At 32.8% G+C, this 25,585-nt stretch overlaps 1 protein-coding gene across 2 annotated transcripts in view; it reads right to left on the bottom strand.

Moving 5' to 3' along the window:
- The window catches only part of LOC145246810 (UV radiation resistance-associated protein-like), an 85,754-nt gene that overhangs the window by 49,698 nt on the left and 10,471 nt on the right, over window positions 1-25,585 (bottom strand). For both annotated transcript variants that reach the window (XM_080108629.1, XM_080108630.1), the window contains exons 3-5: window positions 3,425-3,545; window positions 507-541; window positions 205-268 (exon numbers count right to left, since the gene is read on the bottom strand). In XM_080108629.1, the coding sequence (XP_079964755.1) occupies window positions 205-268; window positions 507-541; window positions 3,425-3,545 (220 nt within the window). The remainder of the gene's footprint in view (window positions 1-204; window positions 269-506; window positions 542-3,424; window positions 3,546-25,585) is intronic.

The following is a 25,585-nucleotide window of genomic DNA, read 5'->3' on the forward strand; positions in this document are numbered from 1 at the left end:
TATTTAAAATTTTGATCAGATTTAATTTTCAGATGGATATTCATGACAGTTGATTGATAATATTGATTGATTATTTTAATCAGTGGATTTCGTGTTATATGGTTTATGTTTGAATATAAAGTTGAAGCCAGGGAAACAGAAAAGGCTACGAAAAGCCTCAACCAAAAAATATAGAGTTCATGGAAATGAAAGTTAAAAGGATACATTTTTTACTGATATCGACCTCTTCAGATTTGCTGGTCAGATCAAATTCTTGCCACGTTGGATTCTGAAAAAAAATATGAAGAAGCTTAAAAATAAGGTGCCCATTAAGGGGGAAAAAAATAAAAAATGGACAGAGATGAAAAAGGAATTAAATCTAGATACACTTTTTAATTGTGAAGAACAAAGAAAAAAGATGAATCGGATTCAAACATGTATTTGGTAGGAAAAATGCTATTAAAGATAATTTTAATTTTTTGAATAAAAAAAGCTACACTTTCAGATGAAATAAACTTCATACTTACCAATGAACCAGAAATCTTTTCACTCTTGTAAAAAGCTGAAAAAGATTAAAAATGCATGAATGGGGGGGAAAAAAAATAAATAAATAATCAGGTGTTAAATTACATTAAAACAATTTGTTTTTAAACATCAGCTCGAATTAAGTTCTCTCATTAAATATTCCTTTTTTCTTGTTCCGAAATTAGACTAATTTTTATTTTACAAGTTGTAATGGTTCATTAAGTAAACACGTCCAATCCAACTCTGTACAGTCTTGTCCAATCACTAGTTTCAATGTTTTCCTTGGCTAACTTTTCTATAATTCAAGTCATCCCTACTTCGATAATGCTTATTTAAAGAGTATGAATGCTTCCACATGACGCAACTAGTGTAATCAATTTTCTAGCAAATGTAAGGCTTTCAGCAAATCCTTAATGTGTTGGGTTTGGTCAAATTTCACATTGCAGATCCGTGGACTTGTCATTATCCTGCGGCAGAGCCGTGGACTTGTCATTATCCTGTGGCAGAGCCGTGGACTTGTCATTATTCTGAAGCCTCATGAAAGAACTGGGACTGCTCATATGAGCAGAGGCAACAATTAAGTTCTTTAATTATTAACATTGGATGTGGTATTTATAATGATGTATAACATTTCTGAAATTATGAGCAGAAGATGATTATTCATATTTGAATTCTTCAGACTACTGTTCACATCTTGAATGTTATTTTCATAAGATTTCTTCAGGTGTATCTTTTCGAATTCAGGAAAATCAGCAAGGAATTTTGAACAGAACCATTTATTACTGTCCTTTATAGAAAGAAAAAAAAATGACTAAGAACTGTACAAGATCCCATATAAATTTGGAAACTATACAAAAGACATGTTGCTCACTAAAAGTAAGGTTAGAAGAACATCAAAAAGCCACAATATGTGGAGATTGAAAAGTTGGGTATGGCTGACCATATATGGAGGAAAAAGGGAAACCATCTACACTTATTGAACAAAGTAAAAATCAGACAGAAGAATGGTGGAGAATAAGACATCTTTGGCGACGATCAAATATTAAATAGAACTAGTATAGAATTTAACACAATATGGGAATTATAAGCTATAAATAATCCATAATTATATTACACACACACACACACACACACACACACACACACACACACACACACACACACACACACACACACACACACACACACACACACACACACACACACACACACACACACACACAAATAATATGCAATAATAGCAATATTTACATCTAGACAAAATAGGTTTAAAAGTAAAATTCATACTAAAAGTGTCCACGAGGAGCTATGGCATAGTGATTAGAGTACTTGGTGAAAATCAGTTGTAAAAGTGACATTCTTTAAGGTTGAAGGCTTAATCTCCAGTGTTATCGACCAAAAACAGAATTGCAAATAGGACTTCTATCCAGTTATGGCTGACAGAATGAGAGCATGCAACTTAAAGGGTTCAGTTCGAAATTCCATGCAGATTCCAGAGTTTGACAAGATACACCTGAAGAAGGTTGGAGGTTACATCGACTTAAATGTAAAAAGGACACAAGATGGAAACAGTAGTCCGAATATGGATATATACACGAGTAAAGAGTAAATTTTCCTTTATCTTGTCTTAGTTTTCACATTTCGTGAGAGAGGCTTCTAATAAAAGAGAAAGAATTACTGTTTTCTGGGCTAGAAAACATCTATATAACATGTAGTTGGCTAGTTTTTGATCTTTAAATGGTATTTTTTTTTCTTTTAGTTCCTTACATCAAGTGGTTTCATATGTTGTCTAGAGCAATTTCTACAGACAGAATAAGTTGGGTGTGTAAAAATAAGATTAAAATTCCATGCAAGGTTAGTTTAAGCAAAAAAGATGAAATTTTCCATTCAAAGTGAAATTAGAGTTATGTATACAGGAAGTTATGGGAGGAACTATGGAAGAGAAACTAGAAGATTCTTGTCTCTTGGGAGTTATGTATTAAAATGACTAGGCAGGTTTTTCCAGTCTTTCACCATTGAGGTTGGAAGAAGATGCAGTTTGTCTGGATGTACTTGCTATAAATTACTATAAGCAATAAAATCTCAGAACAAATATTTGTTGTTCTTTAATTTTTCAGCCAAAGGAGAAGAGCAGAATCTGTGACTTAAATCATGATCCAGAGACATCACCTTCCACTGAGCAACTACTTACAAGTGGATGCAAGAGACAAAGCAATTTCTATCGGCAAAACAAATTGACAGGTAATATGGTAATTGAAGAATTCTTTCCACAATGTTAAATTTCAAACTGTTTCCAAATCCTGCCAGCCAGCAGATTACGATGCCAAATATGCCAATTTTTTTTTTTTTTTTCTCTCCTTTGTCAACCGACCCTGCCATAACCTAAGAATTGTTTCTTTCAATGTGACCAAAATCAACAAAATCTGCTCTGTACATATTTCCTTATACTGCCCAGATTTAATCTTCTGTTGAGGTCATCAAATCTAACCCTTCAAGATTTGTAATTACAAACCCATGGTATGATTCTCATATCATTTATCTCTATGCAATGCATATTCTCAACCTTCACTTTCATATATTACCGTACAGTGTAGATATGCCTAACAGACTCTGATCAACAGTGGTAACACTTTACTAGGTAGTTTATGGTACTAGTGCTTTTACTTATTCTATCCACCGCTAACTCTTGCAATCATTCATCAATTTGTGTACTTTTTCCAGATTTGCATTCTCAGTTTTCATTTGTCCTACATTCGCACACAAATTATTTCATAAGAAAATTTACTCCCATGGTCGTGCATTCTTTAAACACGTTCTTGGATTCCTTCACTGACAATAAAAGGACAACAATTTATTGAAAATTATCAGACATTCAGCAGTCTATATATTACACGATCATGTGACATGTTAAAATACTTACGTTTTGAATTCTTGTCTGTGTGTAATGTGAAAAATGTTTTCAGCTTATTTATATCACTGGTCAATTGGTTATTGAAAACTAGATTTCGTACGGCTACACTTTTTAAATGGCGGACTCTTTTCTGAAAAAAAAAAAAAAAAAAAAAAAATTTTTTTTACAAAAATCAAAGTTCATGAACTTTAGTGAATACAAAAAACTTAAATTTATTGAATTGAGAGATTTGTTTGAAAAAAAAAAAACAAAAAAAAAAAAACAAGTAGATTTCAAAACTTGTCAGCTGGGCATATGTACACAAAATAAAACAAGACAAGGTAGATACAGAGTCATGCTTAGAATAAAGTTAAAAACAGAACTGTAATGACAGAACTATGAGCAAACTCCCTTGGATTATATCTACCCTGAATTATTCTTACTAATATCCAGTAGTCAAGCAAATTCCAGCTATGTGGAATTCAAAAAGATATATTTAATTCTGGCTGGGGTTTCAAAACTAAACATACTCCAACGTAGAGAAAATCGCAATAAATGCGAACATTACTTGCCTCAAAAACGCCCACATGTCTGCGAGTCTTGAAGGGTTGGACTGCTGAATGATACAAGAAACTAAAATGGTGATATTCAGGTGTCTTAGTCTTCAATAGTCTTGCAAACCAACGCTGAAATTTTGCTGAATTTTTGACAATCTCATGCAAATTACACGATCTTGAGCTGTCTACAAACAAGCCGCTTGAATTGTTTTGAGGAAGGCATGCGATATACACGCGCTACATTGATGTGTTGTTGGGAGCCAAGAGAACAGCATAAACTTAAAGTGGTGTGAATCATATCGGACTTAAAAAAAAAAAAAAAAAAAAAAAAAAAAAAAAAAAAAAAAAAAAAAAAAGTCGTCAATTTCTACCGTTTTCATCCAATCAGTTAACCATCTTTACTTATTTTTCACAAACTGTCAGTCTGTCAGGTGCTTTTTGGTCACAGTTACTAAGGCTTCCAAAGCAAATAAAGATTTACTTATACCATTCTCATGTGTCTTCTATATCGTTTGGTGATGATGAAATGTATTACAATACTAATATCTGTTCTCCCTTTGTATAACACACTATACACATTTTGTATAGTTTTTTTTTTCTTTTTAACATGTGTGTGTATGCAAATACAGTTTCTTCACTATCATCCTTTAGTCTAACTTTCATGTACATTATACAAGAAAATGTAATGTACAAATTTGTGCAAGAAAGATACATGAAAGGAGGATCACTAACAAAGTTTTTTTGAAAAACATGATATTGAAATATATTCCCAGTATTGTGTATGGGACAAACTAGATAATAAAAGTTGATGTGTATTCATTTGTTTCATGTCAAACTAAATTTGGAATCTTATTGGTCGATTATCTATAACTACATCCCTTCTATGTTGAAGAAGCTGTACCTAATTAGGAGTCTTTTCTTTCGCTTTCTTTTGTTAGTTACAAAAAAAAAACAAAAAAAAAAACCTTCCTTTGGAATAGGAAACCCATCTTTGGATTATTCAGACTGCTGTTCTGATCTTGAGCGCTATTTTCACAACATTTCGGTTGATATAATCTCCGACCTACTTCAGGTGTTCCTGTCAAACTTTGAAATCTTTCTGTCAAACCCTGGAATCTCCCGAATTTAGAATGAAGCCCTTAATTTAATCCACAGGGGTAGCATGCTCTAGTTCTGTCAGCCATGATCGGACAGAAATCTTATGTAAAATGCATTCGTTTCACTAGTATCGCCTGCATTGAAGATTGAACCTTCAGTCTCCATAAGAGGCTCACTTTGAATTGAATTTTGCCTGTTATGTCTGGACGTTACATCAGCTAAAATGGTAACGTTTGTTATATATTTGCTTTTTGACAATGCCATGGATTTTACTTCTGAATCTATCCTTGGCCAAGTATTCTATGTTAAATATTCTTAGACATTTTAATATTTAAAAATCTTATAAAAGTGGAAATTAATCTTGAGTAAAAAATTGCAAAAGATGTTGAAAAATTTAAATTACTGCCATAATAATAGTCATACCACACCATTTTTTTTTTTCAAATAAATTCAAAATAAGCATTATTGAAAAGAGGATAAAAAACAAAAATATCTTTAGTTTTTTTTTTTTTTAAATCTGTCCATTAATACCGGAGTTATTACCATTCAAAGTATTAAAAAAAAAAAAAAAAAAAAAGCATGGTTCACTGGACATTTTGTCTTAAGTTTTATTCAAATGCATATACGCTTGTGACTGAAAATGGTAGGAAATTTGCACAATTTACAGAGTAACACATCTTAAAAAAAAAACAAAAAAAAAAACAGTATCTTCAGATCTTTTTCAAATATTATGAAATTTTGAACATATAACACCATGAAGGCTCAGATGACTATTTATGATCATCTCACTTGGTAACTTATGGACTATTTTTTTTTTTTTTTTTTTTACAAAGGCATCACCACATTATCAAGGCCCAGAGGCCACTCAAGGATAAGGGTTAAAGAGTGTACAGTAGAAATTGGTCAATATAGTAATCATTAGTAATGAAAATTTGGTAAATTTAATAACTTATATGGAACGGCTCATCAAGAACTTATTTACTTTAGACTTGAACACAACCATATTGTAGTCAGCCGGAAAGCAGGAAAACGGAAGACAATTCCACAGGCGTGCAGTTCTAAGAAAGAAGCTTTGTTCATGGAATCTACGTTCAGGTTTAGGCACAGATAAAGAGTGGGGGAAATTATTGATAGTGTTTACAGCTAGACGAGTGTTTCTTGTGAAAGTTTGGCGAGGGGGGACCATAGATTGAAGCTCAGTTGAACACTTTCCATGAAAATAACGATACATCAGAGACAAACTCGCAACATCTCTTCTGTGAGATAGAGGTTGCAAGGAGGAGAAAAGGACATCTCCTACGAGGCTACGAAGTCTATTTTGAACTCTATCAAGGCAGGACAAGTCCTTTCTAGCAGATCCTGCCCAGATGTGGCAACAGTATTCCATCCTTGGACGTACCTGGCTCTTATATAGGTAGAGAATAGCATCAGCAGTGAGATATCTACTGGATCGATAGAAAGATCCCACCATTTTTCCAGCGGCCTTGGCAACAGATTTGATATACGTGTTCCATTTAAGATCAGGAGTAATGGTCAAGCCCAGAAGCTTGTCAAAACTGGAGGCCTCCTGAAGACGAGAGCCATTCATTTCAATTGATGACAAATGTGAATGACTAATTAGCATATTTCAGTTTCATTTTAACGGCTTTAAGTAGAAACATCATAAAAACAGCTAAGAAAAATGTTAAGTAAGGTTTTATCATCATATGAAATATTCTGATGGGCATTATCATTTGTCATTATCACATGAAAAATCCAAGATGGTCACCAACGACACTCAATTCAAAGAAATTATGAAAACAGCTTGTAGCATATCAAATTAAAGGAAATTTTGTATAGATTAGAATTAGGTTTTCAAGTACATTAAACTAATTAGCATAATTAAGTCTTATTTTAACGGCTTTAAGTTACTGTGACAATTATCGGGTGGTTTTTACCACTATTTTGTATCTCTATTTTTGAGTCATTGCCGAGATTTTGAAGATTTCAAGAGGCTTTGCAGACATTTTTTCTTGTTCTCATGGAATGCTCCACACTACTTTTTTTTTTTTTTAGCAGAATAAACGTTTACAACACCAAAAATTTATTAATGTAGGTAGAGGAGAAACTTATCTTGCCTTTGGTAACATTTGTTATATATTTGCTTCTTTTTGACAACTTTCATATCTGTCGATTATAAAACAAATCCAATAAATGCTATCATAAGTAAAAGAATAACTCTTCTTGCCTAACTGAATAAGTGGTTTGCGTGTTTTAACTCATCTAAAAGCATTTTTACTTAGGAGAAAAGTGGTGTCGAGTGGAACTGTTTGAATTAAAATTAAAAACAATTCAACAAAATTATGCTATTTTTGTAATACTATTTTTAATTAACTTGAAAATAATATTACAATTCAAGTTTTTTTTGATATTCTTTTTCATTAAATTGTTAGGTGAAAGTACAGAATAGTTACAAATATCTTATCACCATGCTAAGAATGGGTTTCTAAATAAAATTTCTCAGTTTGGGGGGATTGTTTTAGAGTCCCAGACCTCCATTCCTTGCATCACTTGAAAATTTACCAATTCAGTATTTATTAATTAACAGAATATAATATATGTATAAAAATGATAACATTTTTGGGTATCTTATTTGTTCTTCAAAACATTCTTATCCAGTTTAAATCTGTTTTTCATTTATAAATGAAAATAAACTTTTGTACTTGTGCATTAATGTAACCGTGCTGAAATAATATTTAGAAATTCAGTTTTAAGATGGGAGAGGGTGTTTTGTAATTATTCTGTATTTTCACTTAAAAAAAGTGATCGTAAAACTTGAAAATACTATTTTTAAAAATAGCACAAGTACCAAACTTCTACTCAATTTTTTGTTTGAATTGAATATTTAAAAACAAAATTTTCCGAAACTAAATTTACCAAAAATATTTTTTTCTTTTCATAATCAAAACTGAGGTTTTTTAAATACAGTGGTACCGCAGTACTTGATCATAATTCGTTCCAGATGCTTGTTCGAACACTGAAATGTTCAATCGAAACAATATTTCCCTTTAAATTAACAGAAATAGAATTAATTGGTTCTAGAGTTTAAAAGTCCCTTTTAATCTGTAAACTTTGAGGATTTTGTACAGCTAATTGCACTGCCATTTTATATTCCTTTGCAAGAGCTGACACATGTATTCTTCTTTCAAATTTCCCCATCATTTTATCTATTTTAAATTTGGTCGTCGTTTGAGTTTCCGTTTTGCACTCACTTTACTGCTTTTATTTCTCTTTATTTAATGGTAAAAGAAAGTCCGTTTCTTCTTGGTTTCTAAATCTTTTTTTTTTTTTTTTTTTTTTTGCACAATTAATTACTGTTGTCCAAGATAAGTCTGCTTTATTTGTTGTATTGAAGTCTAATGACATTTGTTTACTTTTTGGACACCTCAAGGTCCTTTATTGTCCCACACAAAAACGAGATCGCCCAATCAAATTGCGTGGTTCTGGTGCCACACTGATGTGATAAAAATAACTCCAACACCATCTAGACTGTCAAAGGGGTTGCGATGACAGTTCTAAATATAACTTGTTACAAAGTTCAGACTCATGTGGCGATGTTCATGGAGTGTGGTTGAGTCATCACATTACACTTCAAAAGTATCACGACTGAATTACAACATTCCATTGAGGAACACCACTGGTTGTTTACATTTGAAGTAAAGCCGGTAGTTTGAACTTCGAATATTCATTCGAAATGTATATTTTATTGCTGTAAGCCATTTTATAAACGTTTTATGAATTTACATGATGGCATCACACGTTGCTTGTGATGTACGGCACTCAAAAATCAATAAAATATCAGCGCTTGGTATCATTTCTATCGATGCACAGGTAAAAAGCTCTTAAGCAATTCTTTTTAAATTTTATAACAAAAAAGAAATATTGGCTATCACATACTGTTTGAATCTAGATTTATTTTTGTACTAGAAAACCTCAACTTCAAGACATTCTAACTTTTGACTGGAAAATCGCACGTGTTTTGTTCAAATTCTGTGATAAAGACACTTGTCTTATTGTTTTAAAAATAAGAAATGTCGACAAGTAGAACTTCCATGTTGAGTATTTATATGAACAGACCTAAAACGCGTGCATCCGAAAAGTCACCACTCACAGACAAGCCATGGCAGCGTGTTTCGTTGGTGATAAGCAAAATTAAATTGCAATTTCTTAGAATATACAAATCACAACAAAAAATATTAAAATAACATTTTAAAGAAAATTTTATTTTGTATCCAGTCATAAGTTTTATATGGACTGACGTAGGAGAAATCTATTAATTACTGATTTGAAAACTGACTGTCCGATTAAATAGTAAAATGTACCTTGTCTAGTGCTAAACGGTACATCATTCGGTATTACTAAAAATGACAAACATTAATATAGCAAACAAAATCTTTTAGTATATTTTACACTGAACTAAAGAACTGTGGAGACGTAGAAGCAATGGTTAGCATGGAAGATCTTAGCTGGCGTTTTGGCCGTGTCAGTATAATGAAAGTTGTAAAAAAAAAAAAAAAAAACCCCAAGATTAAACATCTAGTTTAAACAAAGATGCTTTGGTTATTTCTGATTTCTGAACCCATTGTAACAGGCAGAACAGGTGGCTTAATTACAAAGTCCTGTACATTGTGAAAACCAAGTTCATTCAAACTTATTGAGTGTGTTTCTAGTGAAGGACACAGCATGCCACCCAAAATCTTCAAAAGAGCAAGACAATTCAGATGACCATACTAAGTTTCTGTCCACTTAAATGCCAAGTGAAAACTGGCTGCAAGAGGTCCATACATACAGCAGGAGGACTCAAAATAGTTTCCCTGCAAAAACTATCTTCACTGGTGATAAAGTAGACAAAAATGTCTTTCAATAATCTTATTTTTGTAAATCATATGCTGATGAGGATGCAGACAAAAGCTTGTTTTCTGAAAGATTTTTAAATGTTCAATTTGAAACAGGAACTTCAGTGCATTTCTTGTAATTCCCAAAATATTTAAAAAATACAGGATGTTTTTTTCTTTCATTTTCATACAAAAAATACAATACTGATACTTTTAAATATATCAAATTCAATAGTTTCTTCCTAACTGCTTGATAAGAAATGTTTTAAATAAATTTCCTTTTTCATCCATGAACATTTTAAATATCCATTTCTAAACAAAATCTAGATTTAGAAAAAAATTCTTTTGACATTTTCAATTTTAATGGCTCATTTTCTTAACACAGAAGATTCAGTGAATATTTTGAAATGTTTTCATTAGGTTTAAGAAAAAAAAAAAAAAAAAAAAAAAAGGGGGTGACCAAATTTATTTTTCACCTGGAGAAGACATTTTTCATATTGACTGTATTAAGTTAGCGAGCCAAAGTTGAAACCCTAAAATGCCCTAATCAGTGAAAAACTTATAGTAACAGCAAGTTTCAAAAATTATTTTTGTTAAATGAATATTTGTAGAACTGTCAGTAATTTTTTTTTTTTTTTTTTTTTTTTTAACAGGTTTCTAATCCCTCAGTTAAAAAACAATTTCTTGACTGACCCAGGATATCGAACCTCTTGATCAATAAATATATTAGAAAAGTATGACCTGGCCTATGGAAACACCAGTCTTCTTCTTGAAACGCCAGCATTGGATAAGTTCTGCTCCCATGAAGATGGCCAAAAAGCTCCTCAATACCGCATCAACCAACACTAGAAATATTGACTCAGGATACAAAGGAAAGCAAACAAGTGTGGAGGTTGCATTTTTTAGTTTCTAAAAAGTGAGAGATTACTCGGTCTTCCTTAACTGTTAAGCTTATTAGCCAAGTGATTATGGCAATGTTCACAACAGATGAACAGGATTGTCAAAGGGATAAGTTTAAATTCTATAGGAATCATTCTTACTTTGACTTTTGTTTTATTTATTCCAAGTTCCATGAATTAAATTAACCATTTACTCAATTATGGGCAACTAGATTCCAGAAATTCAATTAAACTATGTCAAAAAGTTTAAGTTACTGAAAATAGAAACTTTGAATCCTTTCAGAATATTCTATGTCGAAGTCTTATCGGCATTAAATTCTGTGTTCAAATTAACATACTTCCCAGATGGGACACTACTGTGAAGAAATCCAGATCTCACCAGTGGCCCCTCTAGAAAAGTACCAAAAAAACCTGCTGTGAATGGATCCTACAGCATTCCTTGGTATGGACTACTAAGGTGAAAAGCAATAGCCCACCTGCTCTTCAAAAGAGTGATGCCGGGGGGGGGGGAGGAGGAGGATGACCTACCAGATTCAAGTTAAATTATACCTCATTCTGATAAAGACGGATCTACCAAGAGAAGACCATTGTTTGCCAGAATGCCCCACTTTCAGCCGATATATTATTCCATATATCTACATAAAATTTTATCAGATATTTTATGTATCAATTTTCAGTATTTACTTAATATGCGAGTAGAGCAAGGCAGCAAATGGCAATTAAGCTACACAGAATTTTTGTTTCATCCTCATAAGGTCTGATCAGATTAACACATGGAATTGATGTTACTGCACGTAATATATATATATATATATATATATATATATACCCCCCCCCGACCTCATTCACTCTTTCATCCCAAAATAGCGAACATTTCTGTAAAAGTCTGAGGACGCTACAGACGGCCAAAAAAACGGCCGTGTAGCCGAAACAATAATGTAACTTAACAGAAAGATACGGTAATAAAAAATAAAACGCATATTTGCTCTACAACAGTATTGAGCACTTTCTTCAGTTTTTATTTATTACCATCTCCACTAAATATATATATGGATAGTTTTTTTGTTTATATCTGTTAGAAGCGCTGACTGAAATTTGAAGGATACATATTAAATATGTTTGAAGCCAAAATTGCAATGTGAAATTTAAAAAATAAACGAGCGTTTATTTTTTAAGATATATTTCGGAGTAAAACTCCCTTGTCAATCTTGTGTTTTTTTTCTCTTTTTCTTCGCCATGATGTCGGGTGGACGAAAGTTAGATGAAGAGTCCATGTGATGTTTAACTGCAGGGTTTTTATGAAGTCGAATAGGTAATGCGTGGTCGCGCATATTTATTCTTCAAATTTCAGTCAGCACTTCTAACAGATATAAACAAAAAAACTACCCAGATTTTCAAACGTGTTACTTATCTGACTTCATAAAAACCCTTCAGTTAATCACGGCGAAGAAAAAAAAGAAAAACTCATTTTATAAATTTCCTGTTGCAATTTTGGCTTCAAACGTATTCTTCATATATACAGGGTGACAAAAAAAAAAAAAAAAAAAAAAAAAAACACAAAACAAAAGAAGCTAAATGGAGGCCATCTAGATCATATGCTGTAGAACGGAGAAAAAAAGGCCAAAGACCCTAGTGTTTTGATGTGATGTTTTGAATATAATAAACTAGTTATGACCAAAGTTTCATTTCATTCGGACAAAACACTAAGAAACAAGGCCTAATTAGAGTTGGGGCCCATTTTTTTTGATCACCCTGTGTGTATGTACATATATATATATATCACACACACACACACACACACACACTAGGTTTGCTAACCAATCAGATTCTTTGGTAGCATGGGGTAGGATAACATTAACAATGTATAAAAAAAAAAAAAAAAAGTGGTAACATCAATTCCATGCTTAAGAGGATGAAATGTGGAACATTCTGTATAGCTAAATTGCCATATATATTTTTCATAACTTATCCACCTCTCACACACTATTTTGAAATACCAATTAAATTTTAAAAGAAATAAAGCCAAACTCCTATCAGCTCCTGAGGTTAAATCATTTTACGCCCTTTTGTTTCAATCTTTTTATCTTTAACCGTTAATAAAATACAAAGAAACCATCTAAACAAAGAGTGAGAAACTTTGAGTTAATTTCAAATTAATGGTAATTAGAACAATCAAAATATCTTTTTAAAAACATAACTCAATCCTTAAACTAATGAATGTAATTTGTGCAATAAAAATAATCAAATGTTGAAATTCACAATAGAAGAGTTAGCTATATAGTCAGAGATAATTAGGACGATACTATTCAGGTTGACTATATATCTCACAATGCTAAGCAATTCTTACTATTGCTACTATTGTTACTTAGATTGTGATTAAATGAGGACTCGAAATGTTCCAAAGTATTTTTTAAAGAAACCAGATTCAAATTCATTTTTCCTGTTAAAAACATACAATGTTTCATAAAATAAATTGACAAACTAAAATCAAACAGATTTCTTTTAGGAAAAATGGTATGAATCACACTTTAGTTCATTAAAGTTTTCAAATTTAATAGAGATTATAAAAGAATGAATGTTTAACAGTTTCAGGTAGAGATTAATACAGTAACTGAAGAAATAAGTTATTACTGTTAAAAGTTCATCTATAATAAGAGAATTCCCAACAAAAAATTAAGGAAGCCTCCAGTGCTGCCACAATATTACTGTAAGGGACGGGGGGGGGGGGTGTCACTGTTAGTGCCTACTCTAGATATGGCTAAGGATTTACTTCCCTGAATCAGAATGTTATATTTTTTTCAGACAAAAATTGCTCTCAACACAGACTATGAAAGCCTGTTATTAAATAACCAGGTATTTGGAAGGTGGAGATGGGACGATGGTGAGCATAAATTGTTTTAAAATTCATACCAAGTCAATCTAATAACAAACAGACTGAACTGGGTGATGATCGAGAAAAGGAGGAACAGCTAAGGGATTCACATGACACACTACTAAATAGTAATTAGTGAAGAGGACAAAACTAAGCATAATCTCGTGTTACTGCAACACCACCTATCACCCCCCCCCCTCTCTCTGCACACAATCACATGACTATAATTATAAAATATTGGCGAGTGGTTCTGTTTGGTTGCATGTTGGTTAGGACACTGGTTAGAGCAATGGACCAAAAGGTGTGAGATTGACAAGATGGAAATCTGCAATCAGTGTTCAAATTTTAGTGGAGACATAGTATTTTTATTTTTCTTTATTCACCACAACCAACAGATATTGCACAAGATGACAAGGGACTACTTTTAATCAGGGGCCATACCTACAGAGGCATCACAAGTAAAGATTTGTTCAACATCATGTTGTACATTACATTTAAATATCTACATTGTGATACAGGGAAAACAGAGCAGCAAGGAAATTCCAAAGGGTAGCAATTCAAGGAAAGAAGCTATTAGAGTAGAAAGCCTTCAGTGAAGGGGTGAGATTTTGCTGATTGTTGGGTTATCTTCACTTTTCAATAATAACCTTTCAGCTTGATACTCAATTCTCAAACAATCCGAGAGAACGATGCTTACAAAATACAGTAGTCATAAGGAAACATTCTATAAACATGCTGTTCATCCAAAGATCAGTAATGGTCGATAGCAAAATGGGGTATATTGACAACTGTGGATGCAAGTGAGGTGCAGTTGACTAAACAACTGGTCAAATTCTTGAAAAATTGTTATTAAATGACTGCATGAAAATAAACCTGGTTTCGCCCACTGAATGACTACACTGGATTAGAAACTTGTGCTCAGATCTTTTTTTTTTTACTGTATACAACATTCATATTTGACTTATCTGGACTACCGTTTTCATCTTGAGTGACATTTTCACAATGCTTTGGCTGATGTAACTTCTGTTCTTTGGATGTATCTTGTCGTACTCTGGAAATTAGATGTAATTTCAAATGGAATCATTTGATCAATGGGGGTAGAATGCTCTCGTTCTGTTAGCCATGACTGGGTAGAAGGTCTAAATAATTCAGTTCTATTCAGAGTATAATAGGGGGAAAAAAAAATAAATAAATAAAATAAAAAGCGTTCAGCAGTAAATGAAATCCCGCAGTCAAACTTGACCTCATTAACTCATTAAAACGGACACCTGCTAAATCCAAGTAATTAAATAAATTCAAACGTGTTTCCGTTAGCATGTCGCGGTGGGGCAATGGTTAACGTCGCACATTTTTTTTTTCACACTTTAATTTACAACTTTGTCTCAAGGGTTCGGGTTCGATCCTCATACTTTTTTTTTACCCCCCCCCCTTCGGAGTTTCCACACACACACCTCCAAACACTCGGTCAACGCCGGGTACCCCTCGCTAGTCTATATATAGACAAGCGAAAATGTGTGTATGTATGTCCGCTAAAAACTTTCGACAGACAGAACAAAAATTCACAAACTTGGTAACATATTGAAGCTCCATCCTTCGCCCGAAAAATATCGAAAAATTGGCCAAAAACGTTAACTTTTTTCACCATGAAATCGACAATTTTCTACAGGGGGGGGGAGAGGGTCAACAAAAACCGTTCTCTCATGACAACGACCGGTTCTATGCATGCATCAGATGATGTCAGGACCTGATTTAGTTTAAATAGTTGAAGAACTGACTGAATTTCATGTACGTCGTGTTAACTCAGTTGGTTAGAACGTTGGGTCATTATCTAAACGTTTTGGGTTCGAATTATGGCGTGAGTTTTTTTTTTTTTTTTTTTTTTTAATTTTAATATTGAAGCAGTGTTATTTAAGCCATTTTTCACATAATGTTCGTTTTTCTGGTTTTTTTTTTGGTTTTTTTTACTTCGCTTATTCTTAGGTTTTCATTAAACCCCCCCCCCCCCACTGACCACATACACCCAAAAACACCCAGATACCCACCGATTTTTTAAATATTAATATCGAAAAAGGCTTATTTAAGCCATTTTTCACGTTTTTTTTTTTTTGGTTTTAACGTTCGTTTTTGTTTGTTTTTTTTTCGATTTTTACATTTAACATCGTTCATTTGCCTTTACGTTAGTTTTTTTTGTGTTTTTTTTTTTTTTTTTTTTTTTTCAACGTTTGATGTTAAATATATCAGAACTAAATGCATTATTTGCGAGATGAGGTTTTATGTTGGGTATAATTTTAACATTGTTCAGTAATATCAGATTTCATCATTCTAGGGTCAGTCACATCCGAGTTTTATTAGATCCTGTTTGTATTAACAAAAATACATAAAATAAAATAAGTTTATATTTAAGTGTCTGATTTTATTTCAACCAGAGTATTTTTCTCTTCCAAGTTACTTGTATTATGACTTCCCGTTCTTGACAGACGGCCATTGTAATATTCTTGATGAGAAGCAAAAGAGATTACTGGCATGTTAAGCCTCTGCCTTTCCTACTGTACTCATTTTGATTCACTGCCTTCCCTCCTCCAATTTTTTCCCCTTAAAACTATGCTTACATAAATTGTAAGGGAAATTACAACTGCAACCATGCCCACAAACAAGATCACATGACCAGTTGATAATTAGAACGTAATCATGATCATTACTTATTACAACTCTTGCCATGCAATTTACAGAAACAAGTTTAGGAGCTCCTCAGCGGTAAAAAAAAAAAAAAAAAAAAAAAAAATTATACAAAATAGTGGTAGAAACTCACCCGATAATGGTCACAGTAACTTAAAGCTATTAAAATAATATTTAATTATCCTAATTAGTTTAATGTACTTGAAAACAGTTGTAATCTGTACAAAACTTCCTTTCATTTGATATGCTACAACCCATATTTCGTTAGTAATTTATTTTTTAATTGTGTTGTGGTGGCCAACTTTGATTTCCTGATTGCCATCTTGGAGTTTTTAGTGCAATGATGACAAATGATAATGTCCATCAGAATAACATTTCACATGATGATAAAGCATTACAAGTTGATTTTTTCTTTTTAGATAATTGTATTTTATCAACTTGCATGAAAAGAGCTATGTAAAAAAAATTCTTAAAACCGTTTGAATTATGCAAATACCATTAGTAGTTCAAAAGTTATGAAAATTTTAAGTGTCAAAATGTAGGCTTTCTGTGGACATTTTTCTGTAGAAAAAGTGGGCTAAATTACTTCAACATTTCAAGAAATCTGGTAATTTCGCTATCATTTATTTATTTTTCAAGCTATTCTCATGAAATTTGGCACTCTTATGTAAAATAGTGTACTCTTTCTGATTATGCAGTCAAATCTAATGTATCTCTTTACCATAAGCCATGAATTATAAATTCAGATGTACAAATTTCAATATTTTTTAACTGGCGCATATTATACAGTGGGTGCGTATTCATGAACAAAACTAAGTATTATAGTGGTATTTAAATATAGCTTTGAGAAAAGGCATTTTCCTGAATCCTCACCAAAGGAGAGCTTAATCTTGGGTGTAGCCATTGAATGCCTAAAGAGCATTCATGGCTGGTATTTACTACTCCCTTCAAAGAAAAAATTCATATCTACTCAAATAAAAATTGAGTAGATATGAATTAATCTCAGAAATAAATCCAAGAAAATTTTTCATATAGATTTTGGATTTCTGTAAAAGATGGAAATTCCCATAGTCGACCAGAACTTATGCATTTTGGGACCAGTCCAATTTTCAATTTTGTAAATCCTCTATCTGGCCCAAAATATACCCCTATTTTCTGAGATGCAACCATAAATCGTACTCTACATGAATCCTCTATGTAACTCTCACCGTACGAGGATACCAGGAATCCTGAATAAGTAACAATTATATATTCACCAGTTAATGGTAATTTTTGCCATTTCTATTCTGTTGTTTTACTGAAAATTCAAATTATGTAAACAAAGAAATAAAACAGTCATTTTTTATCTTGTTTCCACCTTAACATTTAAAATGATTCCTTCTATAGGTTTTAGGGTCTGCTGAAAACGAATATCATTTAAATTTTCTGCAAATAAGTAGTTCTCCGGATATTAAGCAATGTCATTTATGTTATCGCTGGTGGCCATCTTGGTACGTGCAAGTGCGCAAATGCAACCCCAAGAAACTATGCACAAACGCGCATACCAAGATGGCCACCAGCAATAACGTAAGAAATGACATTGCTTAATATCTGGAAAGCTACTTATTTGCGCAAAATTTAAAGGAGATATTCGTTTTCAGCATACCCGAAAGGTAGTCATTTTAAAGAAAAATGTTAAGGTGGAAACGAGGTAAAAATTTGCAAAATGCATCACAATAAAAGTTTTTATCAAACCGCCTAATTATTATTATTACTAGTATTTCAGCCAGACATTGCCTGGGTGTTTGGAGGTGTATGTTGAGAAAAAAAAAAAAAAGTGGTAGTAGGAAGGCAGGCTCGAACCCGTACTGCAAAGGAGGAAAAGAACCCGACGTCTTTGCTGTTACGACCACTGTCAAACCGGAAGTGACATAGGTTTAAATTAATGCTAGACAATCGAAAGGAGAGGATGACTTCCAAAAATATTGGGGAAAAAACCCTGTATATCAAATTTCGAGTCTGTAGACTTAAAATTGACAGAGTTATTGCATAGGGAAATGTACAGACACACGTTCACTTTTATAGACATATAGATTTAGCTATCCTCAGTTACAACCCCCCCCCCCCAAAAAAAAAAAAACAGTTTCCTTTTTTGTCGTCATTTTTTTACCATTTTTAACTTTGAGCATAAAAATATTGAACGCATGAAAGAAAAATAAATTAACATCATTGGAATGCTAATTTTATTCTTTTTCATCAATGCAATTCTTTTAGAAATTGACCAACAAATAAAAAAGATATGACTTGTTGAAGTACATTAGGTATGTAATATTGCCGATGTCCATGAAAATACAGCATACGCTTGTAATGCTACTTACCTCCCATTTTTTTAAAAAACTTTTATGATGCTTCTACTTAAAGATATTAAAATGAAACTTAATTATGCTAATTAGTATGCTAATTAGTTCAATGTATTTGAAAATAAGTCTGATCTGTACAAAAGTTCCTTTAATTTGATATGCTACAAGCCATATTTTGTTTAATAATTTCTTTGAAATCGGGTCATGGTGGGCATTTTGGATTTCTTGGTCACCATCTTGGATTTTTCATGATGTTATGACAAATGATAATGTACATCAGAATAATACTTCCTATGATGATAAAACCTTATATTTCTTAGCTGTTTTTATGATGTTTCTACTTAAAACAAAACTGAAATATGCTAATAAGTCCATAAGTTACCACGTGAGATGGTTGTAAATAACGCCAACTGAACCTACATGGTATTATGATAATATTCAAAATTTCATCATAACACCTTAAAGATCTGAAGATACTTTTTTAAGATGGCTTAATCTGTAAATTGTTCAAATTTCCTAACATTTTAAGTCACAAGCTTATATGCATTTGAATAGAACTGACTTAAGGCAAAATGTCCAGTGAACCACACATTTTTTGATGCTTTGAATGGTTATAACTCCAGTTCTAGTGGGCTGATTTAAAAAAAAAAACTAAAGATTATTTCTTAGTTTGTTGTTTTTTTGGGGTTTTTTTTGATGCTCTTTTCAATAATGTTTGATTTGAGTTTATTCGATCTGAAGAATAAAAAATGGTGTGGTATTGCTACTTATAAATCCCTCTACATTTCAGTTTTTAATGGTCTGCCCATATTTTATTATCTTTCTTTGTAAGAAGATAAAGAGTTGCATTCTTTGTATTAAGATTTTAGAGTGATCTCCCTTGCTTGTTGTGGATCATTGACTGGAGAACAACAATGAAGATTTTGATAAATGTGATTGGAGTTATATGAAGAGTAATTCAACTATTATGTTCTTTAGTTAAAAAAAAAAAAAAAAAAAAAAAAAAAAAAAAAAAAAAAAAAGAAGCATTTTCTTGTGTTACTTTTAAATGATTAAAAAAATTTCAGGTACTAGTGCAGAGAGTGATCCGGAAGTAACTCAGCCACTGCTCGGCTGTTATCGGAACACTGACGTCAACAGCCGGAGTAAGCCAAGCGTCGCCGAGGAAATTATGTCGAGCGTCACATAGCATTACAAGAAAAAGAAAAGGAAAACTTACCTTGGAACTTTAAAGTTTTATTAGCGATAAAGGAAAATGGTATAACTTTTTTTTTTTTATTTATATATATATATATATATATATATATATATATATATATATATATATTTTTATGGAAAAAATTTAAACATTTGTTAGTTCAATAAAAGGTTCACTGGCAAGTCCAAAACAATACTTTCAAAGATTTATTTATTTATTTTTTTGTTACTTTTGAATAGCAATAGAAACAATTTTTTTATTTTTGTAAAAAAGTTGTGTTTCTATTGCTATTCAAAAGTAACAAAAAAATCTTTGAAAGTATTGTTTTGGACTTGCCAGTGAATCTTTTATTGAACTAACAAATGTTTAAAAATTTTTTTTTGGGTGGGGTGGGAGAGATAGAGTATTTTAGAAAAACGTGAAAAGTGAAACATTTGTTCCACATGATTTATCGTAGCCTTCGTTTCGGGATCTACAAAATGGAGGTTGTGGTTCACCGTCAAATGGCGATACCCCTCTCTCCCCACTTTGTTGTATGCCTTCCAACAGTCTGATACAACCGTGGTCCTTGGCAGAATATACTGTTTTATTAAGGGAAGGAGGGTTTTTGCATTCCGGTTTGGTACACTCACCAAGAAACCCTCTTTTTCGGCGGGGTCGTATCCACCGAAGACCCAGACCGGTGTGATTAGTCTGCCTACGTTATGTTTTTGGCGATTGAATACTGCCTCGTCTATTTCCACCGTATGGCCCGGGCCCCCTATCTGCCGGGGATTTCTGAGAATATTCTCCACAGATGTCTCTCAGGAAATTTTTTCCAATCGACGATGGTGTGTGATGACCTTAAACCGCATTTGCGTTGGAGATCTTTTTTCGTGGCTCGCTGGTAAGCCCACAGGTAAATTATTTTGATAATTGTTGCTATTGTAAGTCTGGACTTAGCGAAAAATGTGCCAGTCCTTAGTGAATTATACGTTCGGCAATTGCTAGCTTGACACCTCCAGGCATAGCCATCGCTGACTTTTGCTCTTCTCATAAGCTGACAGCTGTGTCCGCATGACGAACACGTTTTCCACCTTGCCAGTAATTTTTTTTGTTGGCAAAAATCCAGTACCCGGTTGGGGTTTTGAGTTGGTCACAAAGATGTGAAATTCATTTTTTTTTTTTTTTCTTCCTGCCCTGAATTTAATAACTGGAGTCTTTTCCGTTAATGTAGGAACTGGTGTGTATTTTTTTTTTTCTTTTTTACTTTTTTTTCTTTTCTTCCTCTAAATTGTCATCTGCTGCTTTGGATTTGCAACACGCGCCGCGTTGAAAAACATCGCGCCTCAGCTTTATGTTACAGCGACGCTCGGCTTACTCCGGCCGTTGATGTCAGTGTTCCGGTAACAGCCGAGCAGTGGTTGAGTTACGCCTGCATCACTCGTTGCACTAGTACCAAATTTCATATTAGTTGTCTGGGCAAAATGAAGTAATTTTGTAAATTTGTAGAAAAGAACAATTATATTGCCAATAATTCCTCTTGGGGCAGCTTCTGTTAGAGACTTAACTGGAAGATAACAATGGAGGATCTGTTCTTGAAAATCAGTCTGGCAGAAACGGAGTTATTTTTATGACCTTATATCTATTAGGCCGAGTTATTAATCCAGGGAAGTTTGAGGTCCACCCTCCCAGGCCTTACCTGCCCTATTTGAGGAGGGTTTATTGCTGCCTTAGAAACCCCAACTGGGGGGGGGGGATGCTGATGGGATTATACAGGCAATTTTTAATAGGCCAGAATGCCTCTAAGTGCCACATCTTCCTCTGATAGAAAGGAAGTAAATACCCACAACAATTTCTTAAACTTCTGATTAAGAGGAAAAATGTAGCGGTTCTCATACATTTTTCTGTTCTCAGTTATTGAAGGAAAAATCCTAAACCGAAGCAGTTTTTATTTTAATCCTCATTTGGAGGAGTTGTATTTTCCTTACATTAAAATCTCGTTGGGAGGACAATGAATAGAAACATTGTACAACAATAAAAATTGGTTATTCAGAAGCAAAGGTTTAACTTAAATGCTATTTGGGCCCGACTTTGAAAATCAGACAAGATAATTTCATAACTTAATTTTTGTTCTCATACTTCAATCTTTTTTGAATTATGGTACTCATGCAGAATACGAAATAGAATTTTCAAAGTTGAATCCATTTATGATATTGGAGTTTATTCAATTGTTACGTTAAAGTACAGTATCATTAAAAAGCCCCTCACCCTCTATTTTAAGAATGGGTTTCTAAATAATATCTAAATATTAATTTACTTGTCCGTACGTCCAGTGTAAAAAAAAAAAAAAACAAAAAAAAAAACACTAACATTAATTAATGAAAACGAATTACTTACCTTCATAGTTGCTCTTTATCAGAGCAAAATCATTAAAACTTTCCTCTAGAGAGAAAAAAAAAAAAAAAAAAAAAAAAAAAAAAAACACACACATGGCTGTTTACGGTTTCAAATTGGCTATTTTGTTTTATAATTTAAAAAAGTCATGACAAGTTTTTTTTTTTTTTTTTTTTTTTAATTATTAAAAATTTGTGTGTGTATATATACATACATATATATATATATATATATATAATGTAGTGATTGATGTAGAAATCAGAAGCTCACAGTATTAATGCTGGAGTCTAACCCTCTTCCTGATCTACACCAATGATCTCCCAAATCACATCCTAAGATCATTTGTAGACATTTATGCTGACGACTACCATCTATGGCAACACTTCAAAGGCCGTAAACAACCAAGTTATGATTCTCTCAGATTTTGATTGCGTGGTGCAACGAAGGAGGTGTTAATTTTAATGCATCTAAAACCAAGCTTGTAGCTTTACATCATCAACGCTATGATCCCTGTCTGGCATAAATTGAAATGAAGGACTCATCTTGGGAGACTCCATCTTTTGACAAGCCAAAGTTGGGTCTGACTTTTACTCCTGATCCGAGATGGAACACATACATTAAATCCGTTGCCAAGGCTGCTGGAAAAATGGTGGGATCGTTCTACCGCTCCAGTAGATATCTCATTGCTGATGCGATTCTCTGCCTGTATAAGAGTCAAGTACATTCAAGGATGGAGTACTGTTGCTACATCTGGGCAAGAGTTCCTAGAAGCATCTTCTGCTTTGACAAAGTTCAAAATAGACTTCATAGCCTAGTGGAGGGATGCCTTTTCTCTTCCCTGCAACCTCTTTCCAACAGAAGAGACATTGCAAGCCTGTCTGCTTTATTATTTTCATGGCAAGTGCTCGTCTAAACTCCAAGCTAAGATGCTCCCCAGTCTGACTTTTATGAAAAACACTTGTCTAGCTGAAACTACTATCAATAATTTTCCCCCACTCTGTATCTGTGCCTAAACCTAAACAGATTCTATGAACACAACTTTTCTTAGAAACGACCATGGAATGCAAAAAAAAGTTCCACAGGCATGCATGCCTGTGGAACTTTTTTTTGCTTTCCATGGTCGTTTTCAAGTCCAATGTAAACAAGTTCTTAATAAGCCATCCCCTTAAGTAATTTACCAAATTTCCACTACTAATGATTACTATGACATTTTTCCATTGACCACTGTACAATCATTAACCCTTATCCTCGAAGGGCCTCCTTTGTAAAAAAAAAAAAAAAAAATTTAAATGTGCAAGTAAATCTGTTCCTTTATAATTATATATATATATATATATATAAAAACTTTTTATTCTTTTTAGCTTTAAAAGGTTAAGAATTTGCTAAAAAAATTGTTTTAAATTTGTTAGTTTTATTTTATTTGGGTTTTAAAAATTTAACTACCGTGGAATTACCATGGGTTCTGCTAGTTTGTAGTATTTCAGCAGAGTCCATATTCTGCATCCAGATTTAAAAAAAAAATTCAGTCCTAAGATTGAGCCATAACAAGGTATCATGATCTTTCTAGCTAGTTTTAAAGTTCTGATAGAAAAGCATTTTTCCTTTCAAAATTTTTATTTTCCATCTTTGTGTCTTATACTGATGTTATGTTTTGTGAATGTTCATGTGTTCACATGTACAAGACGGTTGCATATTTAGTGTGCAAATGCATGTGAAAAACATTTAACTAAAAGGACCAAAGAAATGAAAAATATATATAGTTTTGTGTTTGACCATCCAGAATTGGTTTCTCCACTTACAGAGAACGTACTTTTTTTTAAACGAAGCAAGGAGGAAACATTCCATAAGGAGTTGAAACCACTGAAAGTACTTGAAAAATTAGTGTCCATCCAAATAGTAATTTTTTTATGTCCATAGATAAAACGGCCTAAGATTTGATTGGATGGTTTAATAGAAAACACCGAATGCACATGTTCAAAGGGGGAAGAAGAGTTTCTAGACAGTTGGACTCAGAAAGCAATATGCCTAAAAATCTAGAGAATGTTACCTCATCACATGGTTATGTAAGCAAATTAGAAAATAATTTATGTAGTCTCTTCTGCAAAGAACAGATTCTCTGAATAAAACCTCCATCGTATTTTCATGCACAAGTAGTTATTCGCCTTAAGCAGAAGCTCAATAACCATGAAGGAGATCAACGATTACATACGTAAAAATGACTTGTTGAATGCTTCTTGATTACTCACTGGCAATAAAACACATGTGCATACTATGTTTGTTGGAATCGACGTTTGTGAATGGTTCATTTAATGTGAAGATGTTACATTTTAGTATGCTTCTAATAGAAATATTTTAGTTTTATTTTTCAACAAGTTGCCTCAAACATTAAACTTTGACTCTTATAAAGTCAAACTCCAACACAGATGATGAATCATAAAAACATACAATAAACATTTAATAGTTATTATCAACATAATGCTTAGATGTTGGTCAAAGGTAAAGATATTGAACTATATTTAAAAATACTTAAACAAGACCAATGATACATAATCAGTTCGGTCACACTAATTGCTTCTTGTAATTGGATAGTCCCCTCCTCCCAATAAAAACAGATAATATACATTTTTTCTTTTTTTAATTTATTTGAAGATCCCCCCCCATTTTTTTTTTTTTTTTTTTTTTTTTAAATCAAATGCATATAGAGACAAAAGGATAACATGAAAATATAAAGAATTAATAAAAACTATAAAATCGCCATAACTGTACCAATAGTAATGCTGGTGTGGAAGTTGCATCATAGAAAGAATTATGTGGCAGAGAAGTGATAGGGTTTCTCTCTTGCATATGTAACCTGAAGGTGAAAGGTCAACATATTTCTTTTGAAAGTCTTTCACTACTCCTAAACAATGAACAAAAAACAGAAGTTTTACAGAGAATCTGAATTGGAACAAATATAGTGAAGAAATTGCTAAGGTTGCTTCCTTTACCATGTTAAGAAACTACTCTCACCCAAGAGTATCTTATTTATCTACAAAGCCACCATTCACCCATGCCATGTAGTACCGTTGTTCCACCTGGTCTGGTGCATCTATCACTAGTCTCGTTATAGAGGGGGGGGCGAAAAAAAAAAAAAAAAAAAAAAAAAAAAAAAAAAAACCTTCAATCTAATAGATCCCATGCTATCAATCAAGCTCCAACCCCTGTCTCATCACCATAATGTTGCATTGCTGTGCCAGTTTTATAAATACTTTCACGAAAAATGCTGATGAATTCATAGCACTTTTGTCCCTCAACATATATAC

The sequence above is a fragment of the Euprymna scolopes genome, chromosome 24 (assembly GCF_053919585.1).
Source record: "Euprymna scolopes isolate OS-2025 chromosome 24, ASM5391958v1, whole genome shotgun sequence".
Lineage (NCBI taxonomy): Eukaryota > Metazoa > Mollusca > Cephalopoda > Sepiida > Sepiolidae > Euprymna > Euprymna scolopes.